This window comes from Magnolia sinica, chromosome 16 (assembly GCF_029962835.1).
Source record: "Magnolia sinica isolate HGM2019 chromosome 16, MsV1, whole genome shotgun sequence".
In the NCBI taxonomy this organism is placed as follows: domain Eukaryota; kingdom Viridiplantae; phylum Streptophyta; class Magnoliopsida; order Magnoliales; family Magnoliaceae; genus Magnolia; species Magnolia sinica.
Window position 1 is genome coordinate 52,838,747 of NC_080588.1, and position 17,974 is coordinate 52,856,720.

At 38.0% G+C, this 17,974-nt stretch overlaps 1 protein-coding gene across 1 annotated transcript; it reads left to right on the forward strand.

Annotated features, from left to right (window-relative positions):
- The first annotated feature begins 1,699 nt into the window (after positions 1 to 1,699).
- LOC131229051 (uncharacterized) lies at positions 1,700 to 14,160 on the forward strand. The gene is made up of 4 exons (XM_058224907.1): positions 1,700 to 2,135; positions 3,419 to 3,517; positions 13,625 to 13,789; positions 13,909 to 14,160. Exons 1-4 carry the CDS (start codon positions 1,884 to 1,886, stop codon positions 13,954 to 13,956), a joined length of 564 nt encoding a protein of 187 aa, XP_058080890.1. The 5' UTR covers positions 1,700 to 1,883; the 3' UTR covers positions 13,957 to 14,160.
- Positions 14,161 to 17,974: the final 3,814 nt, after the last annotated feature.

Genomic DNA, 17,974 nt, shown 5'->3' on the forward strand with positions numbered 1-17,974 from the left:
TTCAAACCGATCAAATTTGACCGTAAGTGCCAAACTTGATAATATAAACTGAATTTGAGGAGATTGGTCGCTTGCTTAACCACTCGCAGAATATTTATAACGAGCAGGTGATAATCGAAGGGTGGAGTTTTTCTTTTAAAGATGGGTTGTGCCTTATCTTTCAAAAAAAAAAGAAAAAAAAAAAAAAGAAGATAGACTTTTCAATATACCGGTGCAATCAAATAAAAGGAAAAACTTATAATTGGTTGTTTAGAACAACTGTAAGATTACTTCTTCTGAAAGAATCACTTGTATTAGATAAAGATCAAGTCCAATGTGTGAGCGTAAACTTATATTACAATTAAGAAATTATTGTTACTGGATTATCACTATTCCTAAGACAGATTGAGCTTAAGATAAATTTATACATTTGATTTGTTTATATGGTTTGATTGTTTTTTGCTTCACTAATCTTCCTGTTATTTATAGATTTCTTATGTAGTTATTGTTCAAATGTTTTGACTCCTCTTCATTGGACGGTTATGGCAACTAACGTTACCATCTAGATTATTATCTTATTACGTTTCCTACACTGATTGTTCCTCTTCTCTCGGCCAAGCTCTATTCTCTTTGGTCATGTCTTACTCTTCAACTACATTTTGCTTCTGAATGTTTCGGTCACACTTAGAGCTGTACACGAACTGAGTTAACTCGGTTAACTCGCTCAACTTGACTCGAAAAAGCTCGATTTGACTCGATTCGAAATTGAGTTCGAGCTGATTTTTGGAGATCGAAAAAAATTCAAGCTTGTCCTAGCTCAAATCGACTCGAATCGAACCTCGGCTCGAATCGAACTCGGATCGAATCAGTTCAGTGATTCGGTTATTTTGATATTGATGTTACTCACCAAGCGTCTAATGAAATGACTGAACGAAGTGGTGTTTCGGGTACATACATTCTTTGTAGAATCATCTAGTGGCGAGAAGGTATGATACTAAACAAATCACTACAATACACACACACACACATGATTAAACTACCCATGTATTTTGATTTTGATGTTGCCTATCAAGTGCTTGATGAATTGCCTGTAAACTGTTGTTGCTGTTTTGCATATTATGAGAAATTGAAGGTGCATTCTTTGTGTTTGAGAAAATATCGCAGAGGCTCGAACTCAACTTGAACTAGCTCGAGTTATTGACTGAACTAAGTCGATCTAGGTAGTCAGGCTCGAGGACCAAGCTGAGTCGAGTTTGATTTGGGTCAGGTACTGGATGAGCCAAGTCGAGCTATACCAAGCTCGACTCGTGTACAACTCTAGTCACACTACTTTGTCGGTATTATATATGTAACATTGAATCAATGCCAGATATGATTCCCTAAAAATCACTCCCCTTCTAAAGTGATGTAAAATCCCTTGAAATTCCAGGGGATAAAATTTCACCCTGATTTAAAATTCTGGTGAGACATAGTAAAGAAAAATGATGAAACTATTTTCATTTTTCATAGCCTACTAAAGTTCTCGATCAAAGTAAAAATTGTTCGTAAGGAGTTTAATAAGATTCTGCTTCACGTTGGCCGTTCAGATTTTGGAGCCACATCATGTACTATGAGTTCTCAAAAAAGTTAGCCCGAGTTCGGTGCTAACTGGTGCGCGGCTGAGCATTCGGCTGTATATACATATACACCCACTCCTTTTTATGGTACGGTTGTCTTGAGCTCTTGGATCCAATGTACAGTCTCAATATAACGCATGCATTACTGTGAGCCCGCGGAATTTTACCACGTCAACACAATACCGATTTCGTGCTTGCGTCATACGCTACCCAATCCGAGCCCACAATTCCTCTATTTATTCTAGGTTAGGGGTTCCGACTTTTAGCACTCTTGCGGGTGAAGCAACCATGGGCGGTGACTTTGTGGTAATCAAACCTAGCCGCAGCGACGAGGTATTGGATGCCGATCAACAGCTGATGATGGCCCACCAGATCAGAGCCCACTTTGAATCTATGGCTCCTAAGCGCCCGAAGAAACCCAACAGGAGCGAAGTCCCCTCCTTAGACGAAGCTACCGTCTGCAATGGTAATGATCCCATCTCCCCTCACGACAACATCCCCGAACTCCACCGACTCAGAGCCCTTCTATTGCAATCGCATGTAAGTACACCGTCTCCGTACATAAGGTTCTGTAGCCGTACTCGTACGTGCACCCCGCCACACGAGGAAACATACGACGAACTGCCGTGTATCTAGGAAATCCAAGACGTGCATCATGTGGGGGCCACCGTGTTTGGGTAACGGGCCTGATCTTTTTGCCGGAGGATATAGACGGTGGATCCCGCCTGATACCCTGCTGGATGTCGTACACACGTGCTTTCTTCGCACGTGTATTATAGGCGCGTCTGAAGGATGCGCGTGGGGCTACCAAGTAGCATCCGTTGTTTACTGGGGCGCGTTCCAGTGATACCGGTACCACCGTAAGCTTATGATCGTACTGGAAAGATGTGCAGCCCACGTGATTTATGCAGCACATCCAAACGGTCCATCAGATGTGTGTCCACATGTTACCCGACGGTCCCTAAAATCAGCTTGATACAGAACTCAGGTGGGACACAGCACATGGAACAACTTGGGAGGGAACGACCACTCTTTATTTGCTGTAGGGACCTGACCCTTCATTCAGGCCAGATGAAGTGCCTGAATGACATGGATTCCATACACATAACTGTGGTCCCCACAAGGAAATCAAGGGTGACAACACTGTAGGCCCCACACGAAAATAAGTATAAACGTCCCTTCTCAACTTGTTACCTATCGTGTGGCCCACATAATTCAAGGATCATGCAGATTTTCATTTCCATTGGGGCAACATGCACTGACGCATCTGATGGACGGTTTGATTTCATGCACGCATCACGCGGACCACACATCTGTAAGCTAACGGAATCACTGGAGCGCACCTCCTGTTTATTATTTTGTATGGCATCCACTCCGTTCATAAGGTGTGCGAAACCATGATGAAGGGACCTTCTAATAATCAAGATAATCCATAACACAAGTGAGGCACACCACTTAAATTTGGAGTTTTGAGTATAGTTTAAGAACTGGAAAACTCAGATTAACTCGATGTTAATCCGAGTCGGGTCGACTCAAAAGCTTCGTTTTATTGAGTCCTACTTTGCCCCTACTATTAATAAACATGAATTTGAGAAGGCGAGTGATTTGCAGTGAGTCGACAAGCTGAGTTTTTCTGAGTCTGGGTCATTCTCAAAACGAAGTTTTCTGATGAACTGACTCGAACCTGACCATTAACAGCCCTATAATTAACATAGTCGTGGTTGACTACCGAGTCAACTCATCCGTGTCTTTCCGTGTACGACTGAGTCTTTATAGCATGTTTGTTTTTCTATCTTCTAATGTTGTACGTCTTTTTCTTTCAGCCCATATGTTCAGAAGAGGCGGCTCCTTTTGCACAAAACGAGTTCGTGGAGACCCAATACTACACTGAGTTGAATTCAATCGATAAACAGCATCACACGGTTAGATATGTCTACACGTTTCTCTCTTTTTATCCACCTTATACATGACATGCATGCATAGAAATCCAGTTTGTACAAAAATTTTCTTAAAATTAATTATTTTTTCTTACCTTTAAAAATTGAAATTGTCCAAAAATCTAAAATTTTTTGCTTGCCATCCAAAAATCTAGGCTGTCCTCCCAATCGAGGACTAGTTTAAATACTTTCAATAATAACTAAGCCTAAGAGAAAACATGCACCGAATAAATATTTTCTCTTGCAATATGCTTTGTCAATACATCTGTTATGCTCTTGTTAGTGTAAATTTTTTGAAATGAGTTTTATCGCTTTCCACCACATCATGAACAAAATGATATTGTACGCCGTTATGATTGGTCTGATCATAAAATAATGGATTTTAACGTAAGTGTAATACACTTTGAATGTCATAATAAATCCAACACTTTTTGATTGAATTTGAATTCTTCTAATAACTTTTTCAACCAACATCCAACTAACCACACATTTAGCCAAAGAGAAGTCATAACCTATGGTAGACTTTCTTTTATCTTCATCTCTTATATAATCTAAGTCCATTATATATTTATTGATTTCTCTTGTTACTTGTGTGATGTCGGGTATGGTGCACATTACATGACAAACACAAGGCTTCCTACCACCAATGAATATGATACCTGCAACTCTTCTTTTCTTATTCTTTTTTTTTTTTTTTTTGCTTTTATATTTGCTTTTGTATCGGGACATCGATATGAAAACAACTTTCAACTACCAAGGAATAAAGTAATGATTAGATTAGAATTTTGTATATTAAAGTGGTGCAGGGGTCTTTCAACACAATCCTTTTGAGTATTTAGACTTCATTGTTTTTCATGTCTCTAGGTATGGCCATCTCAAGAATTTGATTACTAGCACCTGAATCCTTCATATCAAATTTATTGACCAAACAATATTTTCATACTACAATAGTATTTCTATTAGTACCTACATCAATCATGTCATCTACACATAATAACAAGATAATGGAGTCGCCATTAACATAGCTATGAACATATATACAATGATCTATCTCACATCTTTGAAATCTAAAACTCATAATGAAGTAATTAAACAACTTTTACCAATAACTTGGCACATACTTTAAATTTATTATTATTATTATTTTTTAAATTGATCTGGTCAAATGACAAACTAGATTCTTCTTGTTTTCTTTAACAAAACCTTTAGGTTGAGTCATATAAATTTATTCATCAAGATTTCTATACATGCTCTTTGTCAGCTTTATTTTCAATGATATCATCAACTTGTTGATCTTTTGAGTCAGCATGTAGATTTTAAAAATCCTTTGAAGATTTTAACTCAATTATCTCTTACGACTTTGAGCTTAATGATTCTTTTTCTTTCTATATAGAATTTTTCATTGAAAATAACATTTTGATAAATCATCAATGTATGGGTAATAGGGTGCCACAATCTATACCTATTTATTTCATGTGCATAGTTAAGAAAAGAACACTTTTAGACATCTAATTTGTTATTTGGGAATTCACACATAAGTTTTAGAATCAAGAGTATGAAGGAAGTAATAATTAATAGGTTTTTATCAACCATACCTCTCTAGGAATCTTACAATTTAATACAATTATGAAAAAAAAAACAATTCATCAAGTAACAAATTGCATCAACAATTTCTGATTTAAAACCATTTAAACATAGTTGAACTCAACATACTCTTAGCACAATCCGTAAGTGTATTATTTACATGTTAAATTACTTTATTCTGTTGTGGATTACCACAAACCACTTTGTACCCCTCTACCATGTTCACTACAAAAAACTCTTGAATTCTTTCGAAGTATACTCTCATTTGTTATCGGTTTGTCGACACTTAATCGTCTTTCCTTTTCGATTTCCAACTGATATTTTAAACTCCTAAAATAAGAAAAAATATTACTTTTTCCTTTTGAGCATGTAAGCTTGATACTTTTAAGAAAAAAAAAATCATTAATAAAATAAACAAATACTTACAACCTTTTAAGAATTCGACAAGTACCTCCTAATTGCCAAAATGAATCACATTTAAAAAATTCGTACTTTATTAAAAGATAAGAACCCTTTCTTTCCTTTAAAAGGTATAGAGCCTAACAAATACAAGAGGGGGCCCACACTCGAGCCAGATGATAGGAAAAGAAAAGAGAAAATTAGAAAAAGGAACGAAAACTCATACCCTAGGTCAGGGAGACACCCACAGCTCGGGCTAGGGTGAAAGCCCACATCCGGGCCAACGAAAAGCTCACACATCAGGCCAGGGACCGAGAAGAACAAGAGAAAAAAAAAAAGAAAAAAAAAAAAGAGCTAGCCTCAAAGAAGCAAGGATAGCTCAATCTCAGAGATAATGCAGGTAGATGAATTGGACTTGACATTAGCGAGCTTAGAGATAAGTGCTTTTTTCTGCTTATTTGACTGTCATTTAGCCCTAATGCTCAACAATTAGGGATCTCAGACATCGAGTGGAAAGTCTCATGCTCTAAGATGAAGAGTCGGGTTTCAAAATCACATGAAAGTTATCTTCATTATATACTTCAGTGAGGATACCTGAAATAACAGAAATCAATCTCCTTAGGCATAATAGAATAATAGGCATGCTTTTATCCCTGAGTCCTTGACTGTCAACATTGGAGATAGAACCCTAGACAACCCTAGAGGAAGGGGAAAAGCATAAGAGACCAACCTTTAAGGTGGTAATTTCAGTATGAGTGATTATCTAAGAAGGTCCCTGAGGGTTGGCTAGGGATCTCGGCTAGGGCGAAAGAAAACTGCCCAGGACTAGGGCGGAATGATATTGTTGGAAGATTCCAGGTAGCCGATATATGTGTGGTAGCAACATCAGCAATAGAAGGCCCAAAAGTAAACTTAGCTCGAGATTTCACCTCTTCCAGAATATATCTCAAGATCTTCTTTGGGAGGAATTTTTTTTTTCTTTGAAAAGGCAATTATTTCTCTCTCCAAATATGCCATGTAAGGGTTAAAAAGCAAAGCTTACTAAAAATTTGGAGAAAACCTCTATAAAGTTTTCAACAAGATGGCTAACAACTTGATTAATAGTGGGAGAGGGGTTAGTAGAAATGGAATACTTTCGGTGGATCTTTTCTTCGACCCATGAAGTATAAGGGCAATCAAAGAAAATGTGATTAATGTTTCTAAGGAAAAAGAACAAAAATGCCAATTACTATAAGAAATGATATTCAATCTTAATAGCTCATACTTGGTCTTATGCCTTTTATGAAAGATCATCCAATCCACAATAAAATGCTTGCAGACGTTACCATTAAATCAAACTAGCTCTCCTCTAGGCAAACCATCCTACATTGCCAAATCAAAGGAAATAAAGACATTTGAAGAAAGGGTCCATAAATTTTCATTGTTAATATGCATAAGGGCAATTTATCTCATATGACTAAAAATTTCACTAATCTTGGAAGTTAGCGAGTAAGGGGGCCGCCACTTATTATTCTCAATAAACATACTCATTTTTATTTATGGCTCCATCCCCAAATCCGCTAAATAATGCTCACCACAATGGTCTACAAGGCTACCTTCCCCAAGCCAAGGGTTATACTCAAAAGAAGTGCACTTTCTTGTACCAACAAGGAATCTAGTATGAAGTTTAACAATGCTACGAATACCAAGGATATGCGTCAAGCCCAAGACGCATTAGAAGATAGCCTAATATGCCATATAGAATTACTTTTAATATACTTTTCATGAACTGTTTAATCCAAAGGCTATCTTCCTTTATAATGATTTTCCACTACTACTTTATAAGGTAAGGTTTGGTAGAGATTTTAGGTGGATAAATCCCAAGGCCTCCATTATTTTTGGGCTTACAAATTTGATCCCAGCAAGCTGAATGGACCTTAGAGCTTCCCCAAAGCAAATTCCTCATTCTTCTTTCAGGAATCTTAAAGCAGCCCTTAGGGTGGAGAAAAGCATGAGACTGGAAGATGTGAAGAGTAGTTAGAGTTGATTTAATTAACTCCAGTATGTTAGCAAAAGTGAGGAGATTATATTTCCATCCTCTTAGCTTTGCATTAAATTTAGTAGAGGCTGGCAATCACAAATATGTAGCTTGCAAACATGGGCCACCGTATGATTGACTCTGATTGGGAGATGGGATCTTCCAGAAGAATGGTGGATTATACGGTTGAACGAAGAAGATGACTTCCCCAATAATGGCAGAACTAAATCAAGTGGCTAATCTTCAGATCTAATACGTTTGGATGGTCATCGAAACCTTGTGGGACGCACCTTATGGACGACAACTCATGAAATCTCAATGGGTTTCGAGATAGAGAGTTGCGCTCAATAAATCACGAGCAAATGAGATCTCACAGAGAGTGCACAGTGAAGCAGAGGGCTTCTAGAAACCATGACACCGACGCTCAAGATGAGTCTGAAAAAGCTTCTAGAAACATATGGACGGTCGGGATCGTGCCAGCATAAAGATTCCCTATGCATGATGGCTCTAACTGTCAAACCCTAAAAATGAGTTGGAGTATGGATAAACGGCTGAGATTCTTAGGAATGAAGGGATGAGATCAAAGGGCGTTGCTTTCTTCAGATTGCTAGTGCGACAGGGTAGGAACGGATCTCCGGTTTCGGAATTTTTTTCCTTCCGCACTCAACTTGTGGCTACGATTGTACACATGCAGATGAACTTTCACAAGCAGACTTAATAGGGTTTTGGTCAAATTTTGCATGCCTATGCGATGGACCGATCATATCAGGTGAGTGGTCACAATTAGTGGGCCATGATCAAGCATGATGGTCGGCTCTCGATTTAAACGCCCGCAGGCAGGAAGACGAAAGAGAATGAGGAGTTTTCCTCTTTGGGTCGGTTCGGGTCAAACCCGACTGACTGGTTTGTTTAAGTTTCGAGGAACGCGGGTGTACACTATGCATTGTGGGGTCCACTACAATGTTTGTGGAAAATCCTCTCTGCTCACCCGATATAGCTCTGATGTGGTAATCATGATATTGAAAATGAAGTTGATCTGATCATCATGTGGCTGCACTATTTGAATTTCGTCTACCGTTAAGGGTTTGGTTTGATGAACAATTCAGATAATTTGCCAAGTAGGTTCAAAGCCCAAGTGGACCACGCCACTAGGTCTTGAGTTTTATATAAACATTAGCAGGATACTTATTGACTAAACGATATAACTGTTGAATTTCCAATACTAGTCGTGGACCTGATGAACGGTGGATCTAGTACTCCAGGGTCCAATTATTGATGATGAATGACTTAGTTGTTTGTTATGGGATTTTACGAAGTTTTGTTGGAATCAGGATCCTAGAATCCGCGTTCTGTGTATAAGTTTTAAGGGTTCTCGAGTATAATGGAGTGTTTGCACAGGTATTTGTATAAGTGATAAAATAAAATTATGTGGTGATATTCCAAGATATTCAATACCCGAGTATCAGTAACCCAGGGTGTTACAAAATTCCATTTTAATAAATCGCATGTTTTTAGAAATCTAAAAATGCATGAATTAGATCATACTTATGTATATAAAAAGTGTTGATTTTACCATTGTAGATTTTATACAGTAAGAACTTTTTCCTTGATCTATCCCAAATGGACCAAAGGTAGAGAACCAACTAGTTAACCCGTTGGGAGGGATCGAAGCCTAACCCAGAGCCATCCATAAGATGCACCCCGCACATCCCTAGGCATGCACATGTGAGATGGTGGGTGCAACCTACCTTTTCTATCTCACACTCACCCTCTCTAACTCTACAAGGAGATGCCAAAGGGGCTTAGACATCTAGGCTCTTCTTTTTTTTTTCCTTGTTTGCTCTCCCCATAAGATATGAATTATTTTTGTGAGGAAGCTGTTGTTTCAGGGGATGCACCACTTGTGGTGCTCCACCATAATACAGACTTTATTGGGCTCTAATATGATAAAAGATTGTTTACATGCCTTAACTGATTAAATCTCTTCAATTTCCATAGTCATCATTCTTAGCTAATATCCATGCCAATTTAAGGAATGAATTAATAATCTTAACTATTGGATATCCATTAAGTATGATCTAAACAAATTAACGATTGAAAACATATAATTAACTAATTGAAAACCATCAATGTCCTAGATAGCTTTGAAAACACTTGATGAACTATTCAAACCAGAAGATCAACCTACTAGTAAAGTCTCAGGAAGACCAAGTGGATCTTTTATTGAATCATATAAATTACGACAATCTTGATGTATGCACCCAGGCAGACCTACTTTTACATGACCACGAGATAGCCTCCTAAAGTGAGCTAAACCGCATTCAATTAAGACATCTTCATCTACACATCCTTAGGTCTAGGAATTTTTCGGAGCTAATGCATCTACAAACCTTTCCAGTCTATACATGTTGGGTCTCCTAGTTAAGGCACTTGCCATAGATTCCAATAATATTAAGTAATCAAAGGTTTCCAATATTCATGTATCCATACACACTTACACTCTCATTTGGGATAGAGCTAAGGCACATCGACTCGAGTCATATGCTTAACGGTGGAGATTGTTTATCCTCACACCAAGTTAATCTCCTCACACAAGATGATAATTATTTGAATATACAAGTTTGTCCTAAAACCTACATAGTAATCGCCGAGGTATTGAAATCCCTGGTCCACAACTATCCCTTTGCTAGCAGTCGTTGTGCCAATCTTAAGTGCCAAAGGACTAACAGAGGAATCCTTCTCAAACTCATATTATCATAAACATTAATGAGGTTAATGAATGAATAAATTATATATATAATCGAGGTAAAATGTAATGTTACATTGGTTTTTTAGGACATACCCAACACCTCTATAGATCTTCCTTTGACCATCATGGCTTCAGAGAAAATTTCTCAAGTATTTTTCTATAGGATTCCTTTATAAATATTGTGCACACGATTGACTCCAAATTAATATATGAACCTGTAAACACCCCACCCCAGGCTGATAAGTTGATTGAGTTTGAACTGATAGATGAACAATCAAACCCCAATCCTAAACACTAACTCTAGAAGCATAAACCTTAGGAACCCCAATCATAAACCCTAAACTCGGCTCATTCAACCTAGTCAACCCAGTCAGCCTAACCCTAAACCCTAGAATCATGAGTCAGTTCAGTGAGTCAACTCACACGGTCAACTCACTGAGTCAACCCATCCGGTTAACCTACCCAATCCAACAACCTAGTCAACTCACCTAGTCAAGCCCATAAGCAAGCCCGAACCCAAGCCCAAAAGCAAGCCTAATTGGATAAAAAGGCAAAACCATAAAACAACAACCTTCACAGTAGAGCCTCCATACACTGGAGGAGGTAGCCTTCCAAAGCAGGGAGTCCAAGTGGGGACCAACAACAACCAGGTTGCCGCCGGTCATGTGGCACTCCTCTTCTTTGGGTAGCGCCCCTCAAGCATGTGGAATTCTCCTTTTTTCAAACCATAAGTATGCGATTGAAGTGTATTTACTCTGATGCCCATCTCTTTAACCAAAATTAACCTTTTACCACTTCATCCAACCCATGATATGATGTCATATGACAATCTCTAATCCTAAGCCTTTAACCACCTTTGCCCCTAGGATTACCAGGAATTACAAGAAAACTGGATTTAAATGTTATAAATAGCCTTTTCCCTTTCTCATTTCAAGCACTAACTCACTCTCATCCATTAGATTTAGGAAGCATTTCTTATCTTCCATAGGTCTCTTAGCCTTAGCCACCTAGCCATCCCTCTACCAAGGAGAGTGAGAGTGAGAGTGAGAGTACGGCCCTGGTCTAGCCTAGCCCACTAAGCCATATAAGTTCAAATTCGAGCCAATCAATCTAGCCTTACGACACTACCATTCATCCAACCATTCAACTTCAATCAGTTTCATCAAATCAAAGCATTAGTATCGGGCAACTTTTATTTAATTGTCAACCCTTTGCTCCTCATATACATTAGCATTACATTACATTTCATTGTTTTCTCGCATTTAATTGACGGGCGTATGCTCTGAGGCTTGTCGATATAATCGGGTCATACCCATCAGAAACTTTAGCCAGTTAGTCATCGTTTTGATGTATACATTGCATTCCATCATTTTCTCGTATTTGACCGGCAAGTATATGCTCTAAGGCTTGCCAATATAATTAGAGTATGTTCACCAGAAACCTTAGCCGGTTGATCGTCATTTTATCATAAGCATCAAGCATCACATACATACATACTTTGCACCTTGCACTCGATCGTTTCGAACGTATGCTCTGCGGCTTGTCGATATAATTGGATCCTGCCCATCAGAAATTTGGATCAGTCAATCATCATTGTCATTGCATCGCATTACATTTTCTTCACGCGAGAACTTACCTTATTCTTCTGAAATTAGTCAGATCATGTAAAGTAAAGACCATACATCCGTATGGGTAGAGTATGTGCCTAACACCTTCTCTCTTTGTAACCGCAATCCCTTACTCAGAATCTCTATAACGTAAACTCACGAGTCATCTTAGGGTTAATGATTTTCAGGTTCTCAATCTTAAGCATTTCTACAAGGTCTCACCAACTGTAGGATTGTAATAATTGGTTACTGGCGACTCTGGTCAAACATAATATCATCTTACCCCCAAATGAAAGTCCTCGAGCGAGGCAACCAGTGGAAATGAGAGTTGATCTCCTGTCCCCTAGGGAAATCTGCCCTCCAACGTCCATAGAACCATCATCGAGATTCATAATTAAACCAGTCCATGAATCTGACATCAGATAATAAAAAGTGTAGCATTTTCTTCATCATTAATTTTTACATCGACAGGCACAAATCTGTTGTATAATTATTATCATATAAAGATCTTATTCGATATTGATTTTCCTATATAAAGGTTTCACAATTTGTTCTACAGATCATTAACAATAGTTTAATTGAAAACATTGAATAAAATTGAATCATCTAGTGTATAAAGAAGATCTACAATGGCTAACTAGTTTTCCTCCTCTCCACGTGTTTTCTAATTGAATCATAATTGTATAGCCTTTATTCACTAACATTGTGTTTATCTTTAGTTTCCATAACGCATAATGGGATTTGTTGAACTTCGACACCTCAAATCTAGTAGAACTCGATGTAGCCATTTGGAGCAATTGCAGCACAAATGTTGACACCAATTTTCTGTTAAAAGGCTTCTCAACCTTTGACTTTTATTCTAATTGTTGTGGAAAAGCACCCATACATAGTCAATGCAAGCAAAACAAAACCTTGAAAGAAAATAACCAAACCAAAATCCAAAAGTAAATGAGAACGAAAAGAAATAAGAAACACAGATATTTACATCGTATGACAATGTACCTAGGTCTATAGGATAACAATATTGAGCTTTCTTCTTCATTAAAATACAAGAAATAAAGTGTACAAGGTTTGCTACTCTCTCACTCTTCCACTATACTAAAAACCTAACCAAGGAATCACTTTTCAAGAAGATACCCTCTCTACATGTATTCTCCTTTTACAGACAACACACCCTTAAAAGAGAAAACTTGCCAAAGACTAGGCTCCACATGCATGCGCTAGAAGAAAGAGGAGAGCATCATATATGTGTGCACTACACCTTGTTATGCATAAGTATGTGGAAGGGTTGTGTGCATCACATAAACCAAATCATAGTTCTGGGTAGAACATAACCCAAAATCACAATCATAACAAGATCTTAATCATCTAATTTTACCATTGAATTTCGATTGCTAACAATTTTTATTTTTATTTTTATCAATTGTCCATTTAGTGACATCCAATTGGATTATTAGGACATTTGACTAGTTTCACCCTGGGGCTATGCTCTAAAGACAATGGACCCGTTATTAGGATGGTCTGGATCCTTGACCATTTTTCCCAACTTTCCATTTAAAGACGTGAATTGCATGCATGGTTAGGATCCTTTGAACATCATCTTTAGGCCATGCCTTATTATCAATGGGCCCCGTGATTTCGATGTTCCTGGTCACTGTACATTTCCACCATGTCTACATTAATTTATCACCACTCGCCACTATGTATCCGTTAGTATCATTATTTTGGTGCCGCAGACGGGCAATGGGTTTATTAGGGTGACGGAAAATAGTGGAGAAAGCTGGTCCGATTTTCTCTTGCAATTGCATGAAGGTGCTGGGGAAGTTATGGTAGCGAGAGGAACAAAGAATTTCAGGAGTAACCCTGCTACCAACGAATGGAGTCCAAGGGTAGAAGAAGAGGTAATATGAGATCCTATGACCATGTATGCCTAAATGCATAAATTCATCACATATTATGTATATAAAATATGGCAATGTGTTTTTGTGCCATGTTTGTATTTTCTTCATGTGCTTTTCAGGCCATGTTCATCTCGACAAAGCCTAATCGGAGCGAGAGTAGCAGTTGAAGGGGGATTTCATCAGCTTAGCGTGAAGTAGTAGTGATTTTGTTCTTTGTTTCTTCGTTTTGCTTTGCGGTGTTGTTGCGGAGGTTTTGTTCTTTGTTTCTCGTTTTTCTTTGTGGCATTGTTGTGGAGGCTTCACTGTTACTAGTGTAAACTTTGATTTAAGTTGATTTATTGAAGTGTTCACCATGTTTCAAAAACTCAAAAGACTCGAGTCTGACTTAATGCTCAGCCATGTTGGGTTGACTTGAAGAGTCGGACTATTCTTTATTAGCCTCGACTCAATGTTTAATAACTGTGTTATATAGATAAAATACAAAAGTAATATTAGAAAAAGAATCAAACATGGAGTCATTGGTCCCTTCCCTTTACTAGAGGTCTTGGGTTAAAATCTTCCCAAGTGACTCATTTCAAGCCCAATTGAGTCGACTGAGTGATCGAGTTGACTTGACTTCAATATTTACTAATTAAAATTAATAATATCTATAAATATTTTAAGTAGTAATATATAGACATAATACAAAATTAATGGAAGAAAAATCAAACATGGGTGCTTGGCTTGTAGATTAGGGTTGTTGCTGCCTTCACTTGAGGTCTTGTGTTCAAACAGTATATGTTCATAAACTCAAGTGTACAAGTTGCCCCAGAGATTTTCAAATTTTGAGGTTTACTATGAGGATACGATCGGGAAATTCTCTCAACAAATAATCCACACACATGCATGCATGTACACACATGCATGAACACGCTATGGTCCACCTAGCAAATAACTTCCAACCTTTCATGTGTGTGTGAAATCCAACCTGTCCAATACATTGGCCTTATCATGAGTATCACTTCGTAACAAAAATAAAAATAAAAAATATCTACTCACCGGAGTGAACCATACCTTCTTTTTTTTTTTTTTTCTTTTTTATGCTACTTGTTAATGGGTAGAAATTGTTTTATGTGGTGTGGCCTACCTAATAAGTAGATGTGGATGATTTTTGCATTATATGATCCTCATGGTGGGACCAACTTATTGAAAGGGTTGGACTCGGATGTCACGTGCACTCAATAGGTTAGATGTTAATAGGTCTTGGTCTCCTACAGAGGATCCAACGACAACATTGATGTAAGACGACTAACCACTTGCTCTATAAGCTCAGATTACTAGAGTGTGGCAAATCAATCCCTTTATCTCATAGCTCAGGCCCACATTGCATAGGTTAGGCTCCCTGGCCCTACATTATATGGGTTCCGCCTCACACGATCTACCCGCCTCAGTCTAGCCCGGTGTTAAAATGTCCCTACAGCATGTTACTCTATGCCTTTGGTAGTATCTGACTTTAGCCCTGGTTTAAACCAATAATCCAAACCCAATAGGATATCTGGTTGTCCTTAGATTTTTGGATCTGCAAGTCGGATCAAATGTGCATTCAAATCATTGTGCACCTGAAATAGTTGATAGTGGCTATTTATAAGCTTGTCTCGATGCGTCTAGCCAGCTTAACTGCTAATGTACCGGATCCAGTCACCATGAGAGATTTGTTCTTATTGCAAATGCAGCCCTTACTGTAATAATGGCATATTACCTTCTTGTCAATTCCTACCCCTGCTTGGACAATAATTTCATCCAACCATTTTTCCATCATTTTAGTATACAAGACCAAAATTGAGGTAGATCCAAGGTGAAGTGGACCACATAGTGGGGATCGAACCCCACCATTAAAAAGTTTTTGGGAGCCCCAGCAGTTTTGAATCAAGCTGCTTATTAGCAGGTTTGATGGCAAATAAACATCAAGGTGGCCCCTAGGAAGGTTTCAATGGTGGATGTCATTGTCACCGCTGATTCCCGTGGTGTGGTCCACTTGAGCTTTGGATCTGCCTCACTTTTGGGCTCATACACTAAAGTGATCTGGAAAAATGGATGGACAGTGTGGATAAAACCCATACATTACAGTGGGCCCCACAGAGCCCCTGCCTGGATGGATTATTGTCCAGCGGGGCCAGGAAACAATACGCTTCCAAGATAAAGATGGATCTCAATCTAATCTCATCTAAGGTGTTCCCAAGCACCGTTTCTTTTGGGAGAAATTATTTACTGAAAATGCAGTTGTTTTTCTCCTTCCAAGAACCATACCGGAGTAGGAAAATAAAAGTTTACTGATGGTACCACACACCCAGTCAGAAGCATTATCGATAGCTAAGGGGGAGCTATGAATAAAAGAGGAAATTAACTTAAAAGAGTACAGGCGCTCTCATATCCAGCTTCTATATGAACGCTAGAAGAAAAAATGATTGACCGACTCCAGACGCAGAAGAAAAAAGTTACGACATTCCTAATGGAATGCCTATTATGTATTTTTTCATAGACCCATCCACTCCAAAGGCTTTGATTTTTATTGGGAATTTTCCAGAATTACTTTGTGAGATAAGCCAGGACAGAAACATCTAAGGGCGGGATGCTAAGTCCCACTTTAGACAGATATGCTCCCAATTGATGAAATGAATTTTGGAGTTACCTCAAAGAAAACTTTTAATGCACTTTTCTAAAATGAAGAAACAATATTTGAGAAGCAGGAAAGTATTAGACTAGAAAATGTGCACAGTAAAAGGAGTAAATCTTATCAACTCAAGTCTTCCACTAAAGGACAGGAGGAAAGCCTTCAAACCACCAAGCTTTTTATTAAATTTATCTATAACAGTTCCATAATCTTTTAGGTGAAGGTGACTAAAGTATGAGGAAAGTCCAAGTAGAGATTCCCTTCTTTTATGCGCACAATGCCCTTGATGATGTCCTTGCAACTACAGGAGCCTTAGATAATAATGACTTGTCTGAAAATTAATATCAAGCCCAAAATTATAAGTTAAGTTTGAAAACAGATATCTAAGGTTCATGGTCATTTAGGGCTCATTTAAGTAATTAAGTTATTTTTTTCACTTAAGTTAGTTTAGCCAGTATCATTGTAAAAGTCATTTATATGTCAAAAAGTTAATGATGTAAAGTGGGTTGCGAACACTTCATGGCAAAGATAGACTACAAAAGGCCTGATCGAAGGCAGAAATGATCCGAACAGTCAAAACCTTCAAATGATCGTATCTAGCAAACTGGGGTGAGTTTTTCGCATATTATATATGATTTTGGAGTAGGAAAAGCTACTTTATCCAACTAACCCCATTATGCTGGGTTTCCCACACAACTTTGTGGGATTTCATCAGATTGACGGTCAAAAATTACTTTTATTTTAATTTTTACTATAAATAACAAGTTTTAGTTCAAGTATAACTTCTGATCCTTTGAGTTGTAGAAGTCATGCCCAACATGAAAAGGGCTTATAAAAATTAAGAGAATAATGTGGTTAGGTTAATTGGTCAGTTACTATTTTTAGCAGAAAAGCATGAAGTCTAATAGGAATGGAGGTCATCTATAAATAGTAATTTACTATTTATAGTAAGTCACGTTTGTAAGGTGTTTGAGTTGGATTTTGAGTCTAAAACTTCGTCTTAAATTTGAGCTCATCATTTAAAGGATAGTAATTTCATTTTTAAAAAAATCATCAATCAAATTATTTTAAATTTATTACAAATTATTTCTACTTTTATCCCTCATAGATTCGAGAAAGCTCTGTAAGGAGTCCAAAGAGCTCTATGGATTCAGAGTAGATATCCCCTGAGGAAGACAGATGGACCTCATCACGTCCCTCCCTACATCAACTACTTATCTTAATAAGTAATTATCTTTAGCTTTTAAACTTATGACATTTCTACTTCTCTCTCACTGTTCATGTCAAAGTAGACTCTTTCTCACTGTCCATGTCAAAAGAAGCCCCACGTGGTGGACCGTCCACATGAAGGCTCACATGGTGGACTGTCCACGTAAAAGGTGGGCCCCACATGATGGATGACTTCAAATTAATGGGGGCCACATATGGATGGTCCACATCAAAGGTTGGCCCATAATGATAAAATGCCCACATCCAAAGCAGGCTGATATGATGGTCGACCCACTTCAAAGGTAGGGCTGACATAATGGACGGTT

What these genes read in the sequence shown, in the direction of transcription:
- LOC131229051 (XM_058224907.1), top strand. Translation starts at nt 1,884, where the DNA reads ATGGGCGGTGACTTTGTGGTAATCAAACCTAGCCGCAGCGACGAGGTA. An exon ending in CCCTTCTATTGCAATCGCAT is followed by an intron (nt 2,136 to 3,418) that starts GTAAGTACACCG and finishes TTTTTCTTTCAG; the next exon opens with CCCATATGTTCAGAAGAGGC. An exon ending in GTCCAAGGGTAGAAGAAGAG is followed by an intron (nt 13,790 to 13,908) that starts GTAATATGAGAT and finishes TGTGCTTTTCAG; the next exon opens with GCCATGTTCATCTCGACAAA.